Source organism: Dipteris shenzhenensis, chromosome 32 (assembly GCF_047967505.1).
Source record: "Dipteris shenzhenensis isolate YYH24624 ecotype China chromosome 32, Dip_SZ_1.0, whole genome shotgun sequence".
Lineage (NCBI taxonomy): Eukaryota > Viridiplantae > Streptophyta > Polypodiopsida > Gleicheniales > Dipteridaceae > Dipteris > Dipteris shenzhenensis.
In genome coordinates, this window is record NC_141627.1 from 29,155,610 (window position 1) to 29,174,767 (window position 19,158).

Genomic DNA, 19,158 nt, shown 5'->3' on the forward strand with positions numbered 1-19,158 from the left:
TATTCCAAAATGCAGGTATGTGTGAGGCCAACTCACTTGTCAAATCATGATGGGCCTTATCCTAATAGATCTAGTCATGATTGAGTCAATCTCAGATGTCACCAAGGGATGTCAAATGCATCAAGTGGGAATTATGTGTATTTATGTCATTATTTTATAATATATTGTCCTACAAAGTCTTTTCCTTGTCATGATTTTTGGCATGTCTGAATTATTACAACCCATTTGCTAATTGGGGCTACAAATAAACTTCAGGTTTGAATAGCTTTTTCAATACTATATGATTGCATTATTTTTGTTAAAAGCTACAAGATTTTTATTTATTATTATAAAAGCAAAATGCCCACTAAGAATTATGATTAATAGAAGTCTAGGACCATGCTTTAAGGAGCGAAGGACAATTCTTGTTGAAACGCAAATGAAAAGGTGATCATAGTTCTGATTATTAAAATGCTAAAGGGCAACTAGGATCATATTTTAAGGAGCAAAGGACAATTCTTGTTTGAAAAGCAAATGAAAAGGTGATAACAAGGGAAAGAGACAATAAAGGGAGGTAAATCTCTAAGGACAATTCATGTTTGGAAAGCAAATGAAAAGGTGCCAACATGGGAAAGAGACACCTAAATCTATGCATTAGAATAGGACACTTGTTACCCTTGCATGCCCCTCGTGCCCCGCCCCCCCAAATTGTGCTCCAATTGTGCAACGTGAGGAGGCAACTTAGCCAAAATGGAAAGTAACATACACACATGGTGCCCTCTAGGCTGTTGCCCCTCCCTAGGGCCACTTGGTGTAAGTGGCCTAAGAGATGGCAAGGGAGGATGCAAGTGAGTGGAGGAACCATCCCTCATAGCTCTTGCCTCCTAATGCTACTTTGGTGGCGCATTAAAGCGAATAGAAATTTGATTGCTTTCATGTTCTCTTGGATAGTCATACATGTAGAATGCTTCTACATACAATACTGTATTGCTACCTTTGTATGTGTTGACATACCTGAGCTTAGATCTTGACACAAAGAATTGTAGCATCCTCTTCAAGGTAATTTACATGTTAAACATCCCATTGCTACACCTTAGGCTTGCTTAATGTAGTATACATTTGACCTTTCGAGAACCCTCGAAGCCCACTTACACCCCGATACACACATGGCCATCTATGAGAGGCACAACTGCTCGTGGCCTATGTTGACATGCAACAGGGATCTTCTTGAGGAATCAAATGCACGCAAGGAGCTCAGATGGATGAGTGCCCAAACTACCTGACTTGACTTGGGGTTGCTTGTACGTGTCCATCCTCTCTTGAGGTTACCCATTGCATCCTCTCTTGAGGTTGGTTACGCATTCCATTGTTGATGTTATACTTCCCATTGCTACATCTTTGGCTTCTTTCTATTCTTTAAGGAGAGGTTTCGACGTGGCGCAATTGTGGAGGTTCGGGGAGAGCAAGAGGGAGCTTCGTGGGGAGGTTCAGGGGAGGTAGACGGAGATTCGAGACGGAGAGGGGTTTCTGGAGCTTCACGTAGGTTCGAGCTGCCATGTGGCAATCGTAGCACGGTGCACCCACATCAGCAAACTCTGGCGCACAGTAGATGCGCGCCAGACATGGGCTCTAGCCAACACGACCAACCAAAGGCAATCGCCACATGGCTTTGAGCCAGGGTCTTTGCTCAGACTGCATGTGGGCAAAATTGGAGGAGGGGGCAAAACTATAGGAGGGGACGAACTATGAGACTACAAGTGGGCAGAACTATAGTCCATGGCATGATGTGGTGCACACGGATAGAGTTGGCGGTTCAGAGCCGATGATGTGGCATGAGTATAGCAGGTCGATGGCTGATAGCAAAGTTGCCAACTGGAAGCTGACTTGTTGACGGCGCATGCACTGGAGGGTAGAAGTAGATGGAGCAGAGCATGGTTTGATGACACGTGGCACAACTCGCTTAAAACCACGCATGCGAACTAACGACTAACATGTGACGGTGGCGCTGAGGGTTGTGACGTGATGCCATGTTGAGGCGACATGGTAGACTGAGTCTGACTGACGCGAGACAATAGGCAGAGGCGACTGCAAGGTGCTGTGGTTCCAGGTGTTGCCACGTCGCGGTGTCTCCTAGCTTCGCAACCTGCTATGTCAACAGTCTGCGCCCTTTGTTATAGTCTGTTTGCAACTAGTACGCAGTCTCTCGAGGATGTGCCACATGGTGGTTATCAGGGTGAAGCATGAGTGTGCAACGAATGACATGTTGCGGGATGGCGCGATGCACGACTGACAGAAGATACCAATCAACGGGTTGATGTGGCAGATCATGGCGCGACACGATCGACAACTGCACCCTGGGTTTCGTGGCCGGTTCAATGGCACTCAAAGGGGATCCACGTCCACTAGAGAGAGAGAGAGAGAGAGAGAGAGAGAGAGAGAGAGAGAGACAAAGAGAGAGAGCAAGAAGAGAGAGAGAGAGCGATGGGGGGGAAGAGCAAGAGAGGAGAGAGAAGAGCGAGGGGGGAGGGAGGGGGAGAGAGAGAGAGAGAGAGAGAGAGAGAGAGAGAGAGAGAGAGAGAGCAATGGGAGGGAAGAGCGAGAGAGAAGAGAGAAGGGTGAGGACGGGGGGAGAGGAGAGAGCAGAGAGAGAGAGAGAGAGAGCAGTGGGGGGGAAGAGCGAGAGGGGAGAGAGAGAGAGAGAGAGAGAGAGAGAGAGAGAGAGGGGAGGGGGAGAGGGGGTAGAGAGAGAGAGAGAGAGAGAGAGAGAGAGAGAGAGAGGCAGACAAACAAATTCACCTTCCTACCTTGGAAGAAGTGGTTAAGGGGATGAATGGAAGATCCATCGCTCTAGGGACGCTTTAAGAGCCATTAATGTGGGGGAAAATGTGGCAAAGTTATATGAAGCAATGAAACATTAACTTAAATGTCACATGTAGTATCAATCTCAATATATTGTGGCACTGACATTGGCACTGTGTGTGTTGATGCCCGCGAACGTGGCACGATAGATTAAAAATGATGATGTGGCGAGTCAAGCAAATGATGATGTGGCACATGACTCCAACTGACGTGGCAACGAGGCAATCTTAGGGACGGGGCTAGAGAGAGAGAGATGAGAGATGAGATATGATAAATGTATAATAAATAAATAAATATATTTATATTTATTCTAAATATTTATTTATTTACCTTTTTATATGAATATATATATATATATATAATATTGTATATAGATATCTATAAATATTAGATTATATAAAAATACGTGTAACTATGTATAAATATATATGTATTTTTTTATATTTACATTTATAATTATTATATATGCATACATACATATATATACATATATATATATACACACACACATATATTAGATCATGTAAAAATATATGTAAATATGTAAATATATACATATTTACATATATTTTTACATGATCTAATATATATATATATATAGAGAGAGAGAGAGAGAGATGATATATATATAATAAATAAATATATAATATAATATATAAATATAATATATAATTATATTTATTATAAATATGTATTTATTTACCTTTATATATGATTATATAAAATTATAAATAAATATGTATGTATTTGTTTATATTTATACATTTATAATTATTATATATGTATATATTATATTAGCTATAAAGTATTTTAAAAAGGCTTATATATATATATATAATTTTAATTTTAGAGAGAGAGAGATTTTGTTTTATATAATGGTCTCCCCGTGAGGTTAAACGATTAGTGAAAGGCTTGAGAGCTATGAAAGTGACTATTAAGCACCACAAATCGCGAAGGAAGTATTCAAAGAGAGGCCTATCAATAACAAGGACAAGGGGACATCAAGTTTATTTTGGATGGCGGAGCATTCTATAATAAAGGAAACGATAATCATTCCTTCTTCAAGGAAACATACAATCATCAGCTCAACTGCATCGATGTCACAAGTATTGGAAACACATCTCCCAAGGTGTTCCCATAGCACCTAAAGTTTCCTTCTCGATTTCTTCCTTCACCTCACAATATGCACTGCCTACTTAAACTTGCGACAAACCTACTCCATACTGGGGGAGTACTCAAATTCAATTTGGGGGTACGTATTCCTTACTTAAACTTCTTACTATATATTAAGCAGGCTAATCCCAAACTTGAGACTAGAATGTGTGTCTACCCTTTAGCATGACATTGTAAGAAAGACTAAACAACACCACCTACAAGTATATAATTATCTCTTCTCTATATCTTGATATTCCTTATTTGTGAGGTTGCACTAAAAGGGCAATGCCATGTGGAAGCCCTCCTTCCGGCCTCTCTTATAATGATAAAGTGCAACCATCTTAAGCTCCCATCGATATGTATAAATAAAGTCTTAAATTGTATTCCTTTTGAAATGAAAGGGAGCCTAGGATCCTAACCTTGACACCCGGGGAGTGGTTCTCTAACCCGTCTCCTTCGAAGCTTTCGGATGCCTGGCAGTCTGCACAACATGGGCTTTGAGCGCAACTGATTATATGTTTGTAAGAAGGGCGACAAGCTTTGTGATGACGCTCGATGACTTGTTGATTTCACCACGCTGCTCGCACTCGGAGTTCATCAATTAAGCTGATGACATTCACGTCTCAGAAATTCTCCTTGTGGAAGTCGAATCGTGTCTTAGACTTGCGTGAATACTCCACCGCTAATGCGCCCAGCTCCACAGCCAACACCGGCGCTCCACAGTAAAACACTCCTGCGTCATCAGGATTGAAACAACAATATTCGACTTTATAAGAAGCTAATCAGTAAGCCAAGCTGCAAGAAGCTAATCAGCTACTACGCACGTACTCGAAGCATTGAAACAGCAAGCGAAGTAAGAAGCCAATCATCAATCGAAGCAAGAAGCTAACCAGCGTCTACGCACGTATAAATCGAAGCATTGATACAAGAAGCTAGCCAGCAATCGAAGCAAGAAGCTGATCAGCTACTACGCACGTAATCGAAGCATTGAAACAGCAATCGAAGTAAGGATCGAAGCTTATCAGCAAAAGAAGCAAGAAGCTAATCACCTATTACGCACGTAAACGAAGCATTGAAACAGCAATCGAAGGAAGAAGCTAATCAGCAATCGAAGCAAGAAGCTAATCAGCTACTGCGCACGTAATCGAAGCATTGAAACATGAAGTAAGGTACTGCGCACGTAACCGCATTCTGTTTATGCCATCGTCTGCTTGAGCGTGTCGCCAAATTTTTTGTGAGACAGATACTCACCCACTGTGGCACCTTTGTGCGTTGCGGCCATCTTTGAGAAAACCTTCTTCCAATTCGGCCTTGCAAAATGAGTGCGAGCCTGTAAGATTTTTCAACCACACCAAAAATCAATACTTTTGCTGGCCGCAGACACAACTTATATATTCTAAGCCCGGTATCAAATTTCTGGAGTGATCATCTCTCCCATCGTTCATCCACTGTCGAATTGCTATGACTTGTCCCTCACCTTCGTGCCTGACACAACGTCCACTCCATTCTTCGCATGGTTCAGGGTCTGCAACATTGTTACTAGAGCTGAGCGGGCATCACCTTCTTCGTAGACGCTGGTCAAGTAGTTGTGCATCTCAATTACTCCCTGCAAAAAAACACCTCACCGCATTGATCACCTTGCTCGGATCTTTGGCGTATGGCCTCGACTCCCAAAACAACCTCACAGGATGAAGGGACAAAAGCAAGCGCGCACGCACCTCTTGATCACCCTCTGCCACTTCGTTCATGACCCCCTTGAACCAGTCAAAGGAGCCTTGCTCTCGTGTAACCCAATAGAAGTACGCTTGCGTAGGGCACGCATAGTTGCCCTTTTTCTTACTGGCTGTGGATGAATCATCTGTGCTCAAATCCGAACGTGAAGCCTGCCGTGGAAGCAGGGGTCAATAGCGATTCCTGATCTCACCTCCCCTACGAAAGCAACTTCGAAAACGCACACGTAATATTCCCTACGAAAGCACCTTCGACATGGCGGAGTCGTGATCGCAGATGCTATTATATAATTGCACCGATGACGAATGTACTCCGATCGCAGATGCTATTATATAATTGCACCGATGACGAATGTACTCACCGAGTCTTGCTCTTGTAGTTTGATGTTGTTCAGCATATCCCTCAGAATACTAATAAACGGCGTTGCACCGATACCAAGCCCTACGAGTAGCAGGACATCGTAATTTTTGTAATTCTGTGCCGGAGCTCCGTAAGGCCCATCGATAACGACTTTCGGAATTCTGGACAAGGAAAATCATGCAAACAAGAATGAAAATCGAGCTCAGCAAAAGTCACTTCGTCATGGACATCAGCAAACATCAAGTTTTATGTCCATAGTTATTCCAGATGGAGGAATTAGAGCTACATGCGAACCTCTTTTCATCGTCGATGGCATATTCAACCCTAAGCAGTCCGCTCTTGCCTCCCATCGGAGGCTCGCACACCTGTAACATAGATTTAATTTGGATAACTTTGCATGAGCATAGTCGTGACGGTATCGAAGATCACGCAGAATGAAACGGTAGCGTGATAAATCTTACCTCCTGGAAAACCGTTTTCAGTGAATTCGTCCAGTCACCTAGTGTCCTTATGTGGACGCTCACAAAATCGTCGGAGGGGGCGGACGTGATGGAAAAGGGGTGCCTGGATGTTCCAATGGCCAATGGATAGGACTGAGGTTAAAATAAATTCAACGTGCAACAGGATTGTGCTCGAGCAAACTATAAACAATGACGAAGAAGGTTCTATAATCAATCCCAAGGCTGTGTAGCTCACCATTCGAAAGGAGAAACGGCGGGGCATTTTACGAACATATACTGCCCGCTTTTATATTTGAAGTTTCGGGGCTTTGAAAATTGCAGCGACAAAACATTTCCTGGATAGATTGCAGCCTGGACAATAGACAGGCACTGTTCAGATTAATCTACTTAGGTGCGAACTGTCTTGAGTGTAGGAAACATATTTGGGAATCACTCTTTACCTTGATCACACGAACGGACTGATCGCTTGCTCTGAAGAATCTCAATGCCCGTTCACCTGCGTACATTAGCACTGGGATTGCAATGTACATCCAGGTCTGCAGACGCAAAAGGCATACCAATAAGGAAGAGGCACAAAAAGTTCCGTGTACGTCAGAATCCCTCGTGGGTTTTGCGATCGAGAGTCCGACAACAGTGTAGCAATCATGCAAGTGATTCAATCTTCCAAGACCGTAATTTTTTGCACCTGAGGTAAAGAGTTACCGTCTTGGCGCGCCATCCATGCGAGAGGAAGAGGAACCACCCATGGATAATTAGGCAGATGTAGACGATGACGAACAAGTGATGCGAATACCAGAACGCGTTGAAGCCCGTAAGTCTCGAGAATGGCGGGGGAAGCTTCACAAGGCCTCTACGGAACCAGCGCGTGGCGAGGGTGAACGCGATGGACATGAGCACGACCATGATGATGCCGGTGAGCCCCTCAAGCGTAGCAAGGATCTCTCCATAGGTGGGCCGTCTGTCGTGAGGAAAATCTCGAGCGATAGGCTGGAATTTAGACTCAGGGGAGGACACGATGCGCGGGAAGTCGCAGGTGACGTGCATGCCGGCGTGGAAGAGCACTCCAGCGGTTACACCGATCGCGATAATCTGCAAGAGGAGCTCCATAGTCAGAGATGGAAATGGTCAGAGATGACTAAAATCAGAGATCAAAGGAATTCACTGTGACTAGATTGAAGAAGTCGACGAAAAAGACAAAATCGGTGAAAGAGTACATAAAAAAACCAATGATCGAATATAATAAAGCAGTGACATTGTAATTAATGGCAGATTGAAAATTGAGGATTAGAGATAGAAAGCAGGAAAGCTGTCGATGAGAATCTATCAAAGAAGCAACGCCATACTCAGAGACCAAAGAAACAACTCTTCAGAAATCTCAGATCGAAGAAAAGAAAACCAGAGTCGATGAAGGAGGAGGACGCTATTGATCAGTTATGAACGCTAGAGATCAAAGAAACAACTCCTTCTCCGAATGAATCACAACTCGAAGAAGAGAAAATCTGGGAGGGTCACTCATCATATGTAACCCTATCACGTGAGTTCAACAGAAGGATATTTTTTATTTCTAAAATTTACAGAAATAAATATACATAAGGGACTATTTTAAATAGTTTTGGAAAAAATTTATAGATTTGTATAGAAAAGGGGTACATTTTATTAATGAAAATTTTACATATAAGGGATTTTAAATATAGGCCTTGAACACACGTGATATAGAGGGTTTATGCATAGTGACCCCCCAGGAGAAAATCAAGGAGGAGGATGCAATTGATCAGTTATCAACACCATACTCAGAGATCAGAAATCACAGATCATGGAAGAATAGAAAATCCGGTACTCGATCAAGAAAGAAGACGCCACGCCATCGATTAGTTATCATCGATCAGAGATGAAACAACCAGAGAAATCCATGATTAATAGCAAAAACCAAGAGAAGATTTATGATTAATAGCAAAAACCAAGAGAAGAAGCAATCATGGAAGAAGAAGCAGCTAAAACCAGGAGTTGATGCGTGCCTTGTGGAAGTTGAGGTTGTCGTCGAAGGGAACGAAGGAGTTGAGGCGGGTGAGGCGGAGGCGAGTGATGGTGTTACGACAGACAGGGAGGAGGATGAGAGCCATGTTGAGTTTGAGAGTTTCAGCAGAGCCTTTGGCGATGCAAAGGCAATAACCCATTACGGCAAAAGACGAACGGTGTTTGTATTGGATGAATTTCCATGTGAAGAGGGAAGCCATAGCCAGCAACCAGAGAAGGAGCACCCAAACTCTTGGCCAATTATCTTGGAGGAAGAAGCTCGTCCTGCGTGAGAATCTTGTCCATGGGCTGCTGGGTGGCACAGGCAGCTGCTGGCTCAGCAGTTGGCTGTAATATACGCTTTGGGCCCTCTTGTATGTCTGCCTTTGTAGTAACAACGTCTCCAGCTGCCATAGCTGCACACAGCACACCCATCACACAATTTATCAGTTACTTTCATCTCTCTTTTGCTCACCAATTGATCCATCTCTCCCAACTCTTTCACTCTAATCTACACAGCCTTATCAGTCCAAATAGTTCATTCTACAATCACGTTAGCTCACTCATTCCATCTCTCAGAACTCTTTTCTTTATTTTCTTAAACAAATTTGGACCATTCCTCTCAGAACTCTTTCATCTTATCTACAGAGCCTAAACAGTTCAAACAGTTGATTCTACAATCTATAGCTCACTTATTTCATCCCTCAGAACTCTTTCTTCTCATCTACACAGCCTAAACCGTTCAAACAATTGATTCTACAATGACAACAACGTTTCCATCCATAGCTGTACAGTACACCCATCACACAATTTACTTATTCATCTCTCTCATTTGGTCACCCATTAACTCTTTGATCATCTAATCTACAGTTGATTCTACAGTCATTAGCTCACCAATTCCATCTCTCAGAATTCTTTCTTCTAATCCACACAGCTTAAACAGTTCAATTCAAACAGTTGATTCTACAATGACAACAACGTTTTCCATCTGCCATAGCTGCACAGTACACCCATCACACAATTTACTTATACATCTCTCTCATTTGGGTCATCATTTCCATCTCTCAGAACTCTTTCATCTAATCTACACAGCCTAACAGTTCAAACAGTTAGATTCTACCATGACAAGATTTGATTTCAGTGGCACTAGTTCATGCAGCAGCTAGTCATTCTGTTTTTACAAGCTTTTTCTTTTCCTGCGATGCTCAACTTAACACTCAACATTTTGCAGCCTGCAAAAATCTACGGCATCTTTGCAAACGAAACACTTGAAGAGATCTGAAATTTTCCTGACCATTGAATGTCTGACTTCACGTTTTCAATAGCTGCAATGGAACAAAAATGATGGATTCCCTAAGTATCTTCAGGCTTAGTAAAAATTTCCACGGCGATGTACCTGCAGAGAGGAAAGTTTCAGCCTGCAACGGAGAGAGTGTCAAGAAATGGCAACAGATAAAGGGATGCGAATGGTTGAGGAGTCCCAAAGTTGAAGGGACGGTTCTTTCCCAGCTTAACATCAAGGTTTCTGCGATTTTAGTGGGAGCTTCATCAGTACTTGCTATGAGTAAGGTGAACTTACAAGCAACTTCAGTACTTGCTATGAGTAAGGTGAACATACACGCAACCTTCTACCTTTTGGCATCCAGTAGATTTAGTTCGTGTTGGTGGAAATGCATTGCATTCTTTAGATGTTGACAGGAGCTCCTTCTCCAAGCCTAAGACTATGGAGAAAGCCAAATAAGGGTGAGAGTGAAGATCAAAACCATACATTCCCTGTGAATGAGCTCTAAGTTACAGTTCAGACAGTTGCTTCTACGATGGCAAGATTGAAGCACTAGCACGCAATGTCGCTTGAAGCTATGGAACCTTTCCAATTGCCAATATCGTTTGCTCAGTTCATGAAGAGCGTAAAGTCAAAGCAGTTCGTTCTCAAGTGACAAGCTCTCTGCTATTATATAAGCAGGCATAGTACGCTCTCGAGATCAAGCTTCTCCAGCATCCATTAGATCACACAGCGAGAAAGCTTTAGCGCTCAAATTTCTTAATTGAAAAGGTCGGATTGGAAGGGCAAACTTTGGAATTGCAAGTTCTTTACCTCGATATAGCCCCTGTTGTCTGGATCATATTCCTCCATTATCAACGCCGCGTACTCGTCCGCTTGCTCCTTCAATTTCGACAGCTTATTCGCAGACGCACTCAGCTTTATCAACTGCTCAAACCGATAGCTTTCTTTATATTACCGCATTCTATATTATACACAATCCACACCCACGCACCGCCCAGCAACGCACTCACATTCACACACCTCACCCCCCTTCCTACCTCAAACGTGCCAACCATTTGCACCGTATACATCGCCTATATATACCTACCTCCTTTATCTCTTCCTCCGAAATATGCCCGTCTCCATTCTTGTCGACCCTGCAAAATCAACCATCCGCGCTCCATCAAACAGAGCTGGGCCAAGCTTAGGCAATTCACCAACGTCCTGATGATATTACCCTCTCAAATGCTACATAATTTTCTCCCTAATATACAGGGGTGGGGGGAACGAGCTTTCGATGAGATGTTGCTGGGTGTAAGTGCCACACATAGAAAGCCGGTCTCAAAACAAAACACAAAACAAGCTGAGCACCCTTACATGTCGAAAAAGAGTTCCAAACGTGAATCGAAATCCTGGTTCGTCAACTGTTTCCAGTACTCGTGGAGTTCATCCATGCTGATGCTCTGCACCTTGCGGCCTTCCCGCCTTGTGAGAGCGTCGAATAGCGCGCCTGCAAACTCCTTTGAGTCTTTCATCCCTGCCACAAGTTCTCGTATGTCTCCTTAGTTAACCATCCAAACGGAGATCGCTCTACTTGTCACTTTCATATTGCCGAATTTTATTCGGATATTACCTATGCATTGCCCGAAATCTGCCCTGGCCAGCGTCCCGTCCGGAGAGGTGAGGCTCAAGAATCGCTCCTCCACAGCCTTCCACGCTTTCTGGTCCCCTGGGCCTGATGTTTTGCTTATGAACTTGAGGCCTTGTAGAGCTTGTGCAGCCTGGGAGTCGTTTCTTCCGAGAGGCGTGTGCTTCTGGATGTCAGCTGCAACTGGTGTCCGTGCGACGTTGACGATCGAAGCGTGCTTGAAAGAGAAGCGCTTCAGCTCGGACTTGAGCTCTTGTGAGAAAGATTTGAGTTCCTGCGAGAATTTCTTGAGCCGAGCAGACGGTGTCTTCATGTTAAAGGACCTGCTCATAGGCTTCATGTGCATGCCATCAGAGAGAAGCGTGGCTTCAGGGGCATCGTGGGTGGGCAAGACGCTACGGACGACAAGAGAATCGTCATTGACGTCCAGCATAAGTTCGACGAAGCGCTGGCTGTCGTCGCTCTCCTGAACACTGGCAATCTCTAAGGAGCTGGGCGAGGCGGTAAGATCTTGACGGGGTGAGGGAACCTTGTTGAAGCTACGTCCTCGTCTCAATGACATGCTGGGAGGCGGATCGAGTGAGCAGGAGAAGGCAAAGAGGGATTGCAAAAGGCTAAAGAAAAAGAGACGCCGTGAGCTGGGGAGCGACGGTAGATGGTGATGAAAAACAGTTGAGCTGATACAGAGAAAAATAGCATGGCATGGCCGTCTTGACTGATGATCCCTTACAAGTTTTAAGCACGAAAGAAAGACGTTAATACATGGGAAAGGTACCGAGAACTTCAAGAGAAGGATAGCGGAACGGCAGCTTTGCTTTGACTGTATCACTTACGTACACATTTGAAGGATCCAGAGACCACGTACGTACCTACACATGGAATCCGGCCGAAAGGACCTCCCCATGCCCCTTCATCACTCGTCCTTCCTCTCTCTCCCTTCGGGCTTCCTCTCCCTCTAGGCTCCCTTGTTCCTTTCTCTCTCTCCCTCCGGACTTCCTCTCCCTCCCGGCTCCCTTCATCACTTCTCTATCCCTTTGGTCTTCGTCCAAGGCTCCTTTCCGCCTTGTCTCTCCATCCACGCTAATACACAACACCCAGAAATTAATCACCACAACCTACTTCCCTTATCAAGCATGTAAACAATAAATTAAATCACCCTCTCTAGCCTTCCTATCATGGAGCAACCTCTCCACCCAAACCTCTCATATACCCTATTCAAATTTTCTTCACAAAATTAGGAATCAGATGCAACTCACTCGAGCTGAGAATCATCACTAGAGTGGTAACTATGAATTTCAGAAAAGAGCAGATACGATGGCAGCTTTGACTGACCACTTACAAATACCCAAAGAAGTCATTTGATAAATATGAACGATACAAAAATGATTAGCATGGACCCTTCTTAGTAACACCCATGTATATGCATTTGGACATCACTTAGAGATTGCATGACAAGTTGACTATGTCCCCGCTTAGAGATTACATGACAAGCTAACAAAGAGAATGCACATCCCTAGAAAGACTCTCAAAAAGAGAGAGAGAGAGAGAAAGAGAGAGAGGAAAAGTCTACCCATTTGATGCAAGAATGACACAGCTATATAATGGATGAAGGCACTCCTAGCTACCAAAGTGGTTTGCAGAATGACAAAGCTAAATGACCCATCTGGTGTAAGAATGACAAAGCTATATAATGCATGAAGGTACTCCCAACTACCAAAGCGGTGTGGAGAATGACAAAGCTAAATGAACCATTTCGTTACTCAGAGCTACCATAGTGGTTTGGCGTAATTAGGGACAGAAAGCTTGGACATCACATGGTGATCATAATCTTGGAAATATATCTCTATTCACCTTCCACCATGGATGGGCCGCCGCAAGGGCATGGCCCATCCAAAAAGGTCTGCAATCATTGAAAGAGAAAAAAGATAATTCATGGGGGGGGGGGGGGGGGGGGGAGAGAGAGAGAGAGAGAGAGTACCCTAGTGCTTTAAAGCAAAGCAAAAGCGCTCAAGGAGTTTGCACCCTCAATCTCCTTATTGGTTGGCCGCATTCCAATCCCCTTGTAGATGACTCTACCAATGCTATTTTCAAAGCTATGCCCACCTAGCCTTCTATTTGTGAGTTTTAAGAGACCAAATTGATCTATTCAACATAGACCAAACCCACACACCTTCCTCTTTCATCTTACCAATTATAGCCTCCCTATGCTTAAGAGCTAAATTTAGGTGTTGGCTTCAACATCTCACCCTAACTTTTTCTTCACCTTTTTGTAGACTTCATCTCACCATGAGCATTCCCAAAGAAACTTGTCAAGGTGACTTTGTCTAACACTAAATGTTTTCTAGTCTATTTAGTTCACATTCAAAATCCCTCCTTGACATCAATTGTGTTTAGTTGATATTTAGGTCCTCCCATCCACAATTGACAATAGAGTTCAATGAAACTAGGCACCATCATCCACCCTCTAAAGGTGGTATTCTTTAATATTTACATATTAAAAAATGAAAGATACACAAAACTACCCTCTTGTAAAATATTGTTTATAAAAATAAGAAAAATAAAAAATTAATAGAATTTGTAAACTGTTTGCCGTCATCATTATCATCCATGTTTCTTCCACTTTTGAACCCAAAAAATTTATCAAGAAAACTCCTTTTAGACCTTTGCTTTTTTTGCCATTTGGTACAACATAAGGTATCATTTTCTTTCTAATTATGCATCTCCATCCATTTCAGTAAAATGCCACCTTAATAATTGCATTAAATCCTTTACTAATATTCTTGGTGTATTTTTTGTATATAGTCAGCTCATGGAGCAAGACTTTAGCCCTTTTTTTAGAGTCTATAGTTTTGATTTTTGCACCTGTACACCATGCCATGATGTGCACACATTGGAAATTTCACCTTCCCATCCACCCCAATGGTCTTCGATGGACATGAAAATTTGCAAGGAGACAAAAATTACTCAAGTAAATATATGTGCCAAGTTGTATTTCCCTCTGACTTTTGACCATCCGGATCATCACGGTCCACATATGAGATTTTCTTGCGCCTATGCAACACGAATGTGTAAAATTTGGGAACTTTTACATCCCCATCCACCCAAACCCTCTCCAATAGATATGAAACTCTACTATTTAAAAGGTCAAATTAATACCCATGCAAAGTTGTATTCCCATTCGACATGAAACCATTCCATGACGACCACAATTGTGATTTTTTTGCACCTATGCATCATGCATGTGCACAAATTGGAAATTTGGCATATTGCATGGACACCCAAATGGTCATGATAGACATGAAACCTTGCATGGATACAAAAATCAATCAACTTAGGATGTGTAACCATTCCATGATGGTCCACAAATGGGATATTTTGCACCTATGCACCGCGCATGTGCACAAATTGAGAATTTCGCATGCCATCCACCCAAACGGTCTCTGAAGGACATGACACTTTTTGAGACATGAAAATTAGTTAAATTAATAACCATGAAAATTTGCATGCCCATCTGATTTCCTTGATGGTCCATGAATGGGATTTTTTTGCACTTATGTACCATGCATGTGCACAAATTTTGGAATTTTGCATGCCTATCTACCCATATGGTCTCCAATCGACATGAAACTTTGCAAGGACACAAAACATAGTCAATTAAATGTGTGCAAAGTTTCAACACCTGAACATTCCATGACAGTCCATGGTTGTAATTTTTTTGCACCTATGTGCCACACATGTTCACAAATTGGGAATTTTGCATGCCCATCCACACAAAGGGTCTCCGATCAACATGGGACCTTGTGAGGATACAAACATTATTCAAATTAAGACCCGTGCAAAGCTCCATGTCCATATCCCACTAAACCATTCCATGGTGGTCCACAAATGGGATTTTTTTGCACCTATGAGCCATGCATGTGAAAAATTTGGAAAATTTGCATGCCAATTTGGACACCCCAGTCGTCTCTGATGTGGACATGAAACTTTGCAAGAACACTATTGTAGGATCTTTTGGTCGTAGCTGAGGTCAGAAAAAATGGCCAAGGTATGGCGAGCACATATAAAATAAATGTTTTTTGCCACATACATCACAATCCCATCATCAATGAATTCTTGAACCATATGTGTGAGGGTTGGCCTCCAATCCACCACGAAGGATAACTACAAAGGAGGAGAACACAATGTGAGCTTACCACAACCTTTTAAAAAAAACCAAATCCAAAAAGAGAAGATGCCTTACTATTGCACGGTCTTCGGGGTTTGGTCCATTGCCTATGATGATTTGATTAGACAATGGGCTATCGAGGTCTATCTTCACAACTAGGAATGCAATAGTTGCCATAACAACATAGCCAGTGAAGGATTCTCTCTCGATTTGCAGTAGCTAAGAAACCCATGGCAAATACGCACTGATGGATTTTTTTGGAACACGTGAAAGGGTACCATGGAAAGGTTCACTATGGTGGTTGCATCTACTCGCAATGACACAGAGCATGCCCCACCTTCTCCGAGGTTCTTTTTGCAATCGTTGGCCCCTCTATTCTGTAAAATCCATCAACCTTGAGGATGTCTTTCAGGTGGAACACATACGCATGTGAAACATGCAAGGTGATTGTTTCACACAACAGCAATCAGCATCAGTCAAGTCAACCCGCATGTATGTAGCATATGAAGCGTCTCTTGCCTTGAATGTTCCATACTTAGCAAGAACTTGCCCCTCAAATGTGAAACAATACATTGGGAGTGCATTGGAGTTGTATGGTTCTAAGGTTGTTGGCACTAATGCTTTAGAACCTAGAGTATTTAGGAGGGGAGATGTTCAATCTCATTTGCATTGGTTCTTATTCTTGCTTCTTCTTTTGTGCTCGCAATACCAGTTCCTGTAATCAAGTGGACATTTTTTCAATGATCGTAAAAGACACTATGAAATGAAGTACAAGTGGCTTAACACTTATGATTCGACCTAGGAAGGCCGACAATGAGTGGAACTTTGTAGCTTACGATGTTGTTAATACAAACTAAGTTAAGGTCATGTGTGTGTTATAAATATGAGGCAAATTTATCCTTTCATGATACATATAAGGAAATTCATAATACAGGTAATAAGGGAATGCGTGAGGAAGGCACAATGGGAATTGCCCTCCTTATTGAGCATGGGCAAGTCCCAATTAATCTTCCCTTAGCGATGTTACACTAACAACATGTTGGTGGAACAAAATTTGAATGCTATGCAATAAAAAGCTCAAGAGAACCTTAACATTAACCTAAATATAAAGGCGCATAAAGCTAGGAAACTCCAACTCATATTAAAACGTTTGACAACAAAGGAGATGTAAGCAACTCAGAAATAACAGAGGCGGTCCATTTAACTCCATGGACAAATGTCTATGGTAATAGTTGCTCTAAGTTTCAAGATCATCAGTAACATGCTGGGGGTGATTTGTCATATTAGATGCAAGTTTCAATGGCTCCATGTTGGTGATTCATTAGATTAGATGCAATTTCCAAGTGATCGATTGATTCGTGAGTTGTTGTGAACGCGTGTGGGGATAGCATGTAGTACAAAGCGAGATTGTAAATGCCAAGGCCAACGCAACGGTTGTACTTCATAACGATGGAGAATGCTTTCAAGTGAGAGAAGGCAGGACTCGTTGGGAATTCCTAGGGATGCCTACACAACCTTAGCCATAATTAATTGCGCTACTATTAGAAGTCATGTGTGGTTTTTGACGACAATAGTGGCATCCATTTTGTTTTGCCAACAATACCCTCAGTAGGATATGAGACCACGAATACCCTCACCAAGATATGAAACACAACTAGTTGAAAGGAAGAGAACCTTACTATTGCACAGCCATTTCTCTTTTACACATAATAAAACCAAGAGTGGGAGTAAACGATAAAACTATGAGATGGAAAAGAAAATGGAGGCAATGAGGTGATAAGGTCACAAGGGGGAGGCGTGAAAGGTGAGTAGATTGAGGGATCACTACACCAATGAAGCAAAAGTGACAACGCTTCAGTATTGGATGCGTCCACCCTTCTCATGTCTGGCCCATCGCATGTCAATGTTTATTTGACACCTTATACTCCCTTTTTAGTCTGGATCAGCGACGAGGATCTTCTGAATTGGATATCGAACAAACGAAACCCTCACCGTTCTCAAGACAGGTGGAATCAAATGCAAAAGAAAATAACTTGCATGCACAACCAAAGCACATGATGTCGAAGTCCGAAATGATGCCCTTGTCATTCTTACCCTCTTCATATGCTTGAGTTAGCTACAGCCTGGAACCCTTTCTTAAACATTTTCTTGGAATGCTTGTGAATTCCTGACTTCTTCACCAAGCTGTCATCCTTGCGGGGTCTCTTGGTCAACAGGGAGAGCGATGTTGGAACGTGGAAGGGATGAATTGATAAAATAGGTCGCATGTAACCATAGCACCTGGACCACGTTCTAGGTGTCAATAAAAAGGTTTAAGCTCAAACTGCCTAGTTCCACAGTCGGTAGATGGTGATGGGGCACCCATAAACAGTTGAGCTGATACAGAGAACATTAGCATGGCATGGCCGTTTTGACTGATCCCCTACAAGTTTTAAGCACGAAAGAAAGACCTTAATACATTGGAACGATACCGAGAACTTCAAGAGAAGGATAGCTCAACGGCAGCTTTGCTTTGACTGTACCACTTACGTACACATTTGAACGATCCAGAGACCACGTACGTACGTACACATAGAATCCGGCCGTCTTCCTCCCCGAAAGGACCTCCCCATGCCCCTTCCCTACTCCTTCATCACTCGTCCTTCCTCTCTCTCCCTTCGGGCTTCCTCTCCCTCGAGGCTCCCTTGGTCCTTTCTCTCTCTCCCTCTGGAGTTCCTCTCCCTCCCGGCTCCCTTCATGACTTCTCTATCCCTTTGGGCTTCGTCCAAGGCTCCTTTCCGCCTTGTCTCTCCATCCAGGCTAATAAACAACACAAAGAAATTAATCAACACAAACTACTTCCCTTATCAAGCATGTAAACAACAAATTAAATGACCCTCTCTAGCCTTCCTATCATGGAGCAACCTCTCCACCCAAACTCTCATATACCCTATTCAAATTTTCTTCACAAAATTAGGAATCAGATGCAACTCACTCGAGCTGAGAATCATCACTAGAGTGGTAAATATGAATTTTAGAAAAGAGCAGATACGATGGCAGCTTTGACTGACCACTTGCAAATACCCAAAGAAGTTATTTGATACAAAAATGATTAGCATGGACCCTTCTTAGTAACACCCATGTATATGCATTTGGACGTCACTTAGAGATTGCATGACAAGTTGACTATGTCCCCGCTTAGAGATTACATGACAAGCTAACAAAGAGAATGCACATCCCTAGAAAGACTCTCAAAAAGAGAGAGAGAGAGAGAGAGAAAGAGAGAGAGGAAAAGTCTCCCCATTTGATGCAAGAATGACACAGCTATATAATGGATGAAGGCACTCCTAGCTACCAAAGTGGTGTGCAGAATGACAAAGCTAAATGACCCATCTGGTGTAAGAATGACAAAGCTATATAATGCATGAAGGTACTCCCAACTACCAAAGCGGTGTGGAGAATGACAAAGCTAAATGAATCATTTTGTTACTCAGAGCTACCATAGTGGTTTGGCATAATAAGGGACAGAAAGCTTGGACATCAC

General features: G+C 42.8%; 1 protein-coding gene across 1 annotated transcript; it reads right to left on the bottom strand.

Annotated features, from left to right (window-relative positions):
- Nucleotides 1-3,927: 3,927 nt before the first annotated feature.
- On the bottom strand, nucleotides 3,928-12,184 carry LOC147880575 (respiratory burst oxidase homolog protein A-like). The gene is made up of 15 exons (XM_087370551.1): nucleotides 11,456-12,184; nucleotides 11,200-11,359; nucleotides 10,931-10,979; nucleotides 10,654-10,767; nucleotides 8,561-8,974; nucleotides 7,248-7,634; nucleotides 6,986-7,081; nucleotides 6,781-6,896; nucleotides 6,546-6,648; nucleotides 6,379-6,449; nucleotides 6,086-6,245; nucleotides 5,712-5,876; nucleotides 5,471-5,599; nucleotides 5,245-5,323; nucleotides 3,928-4,726 (listed from the first exon to the last, which is right to left on the bottom strand). Exons 1-15 carry the CDS (start codon nucleotides 12,030-12,032, stop codon nucleotides 4,617-4,619), a joined length of 2,730 nt encoding a protein of 909 aa, XP_087226677.1. The 5' UTR covers nucleotides 12,033-12,184; the 3' UTR covers nucleotides 3,928-4,616.
- Between the last annotated feature and the right edge of the window lie 6,974 nt (nucleotides 12,185-19,158).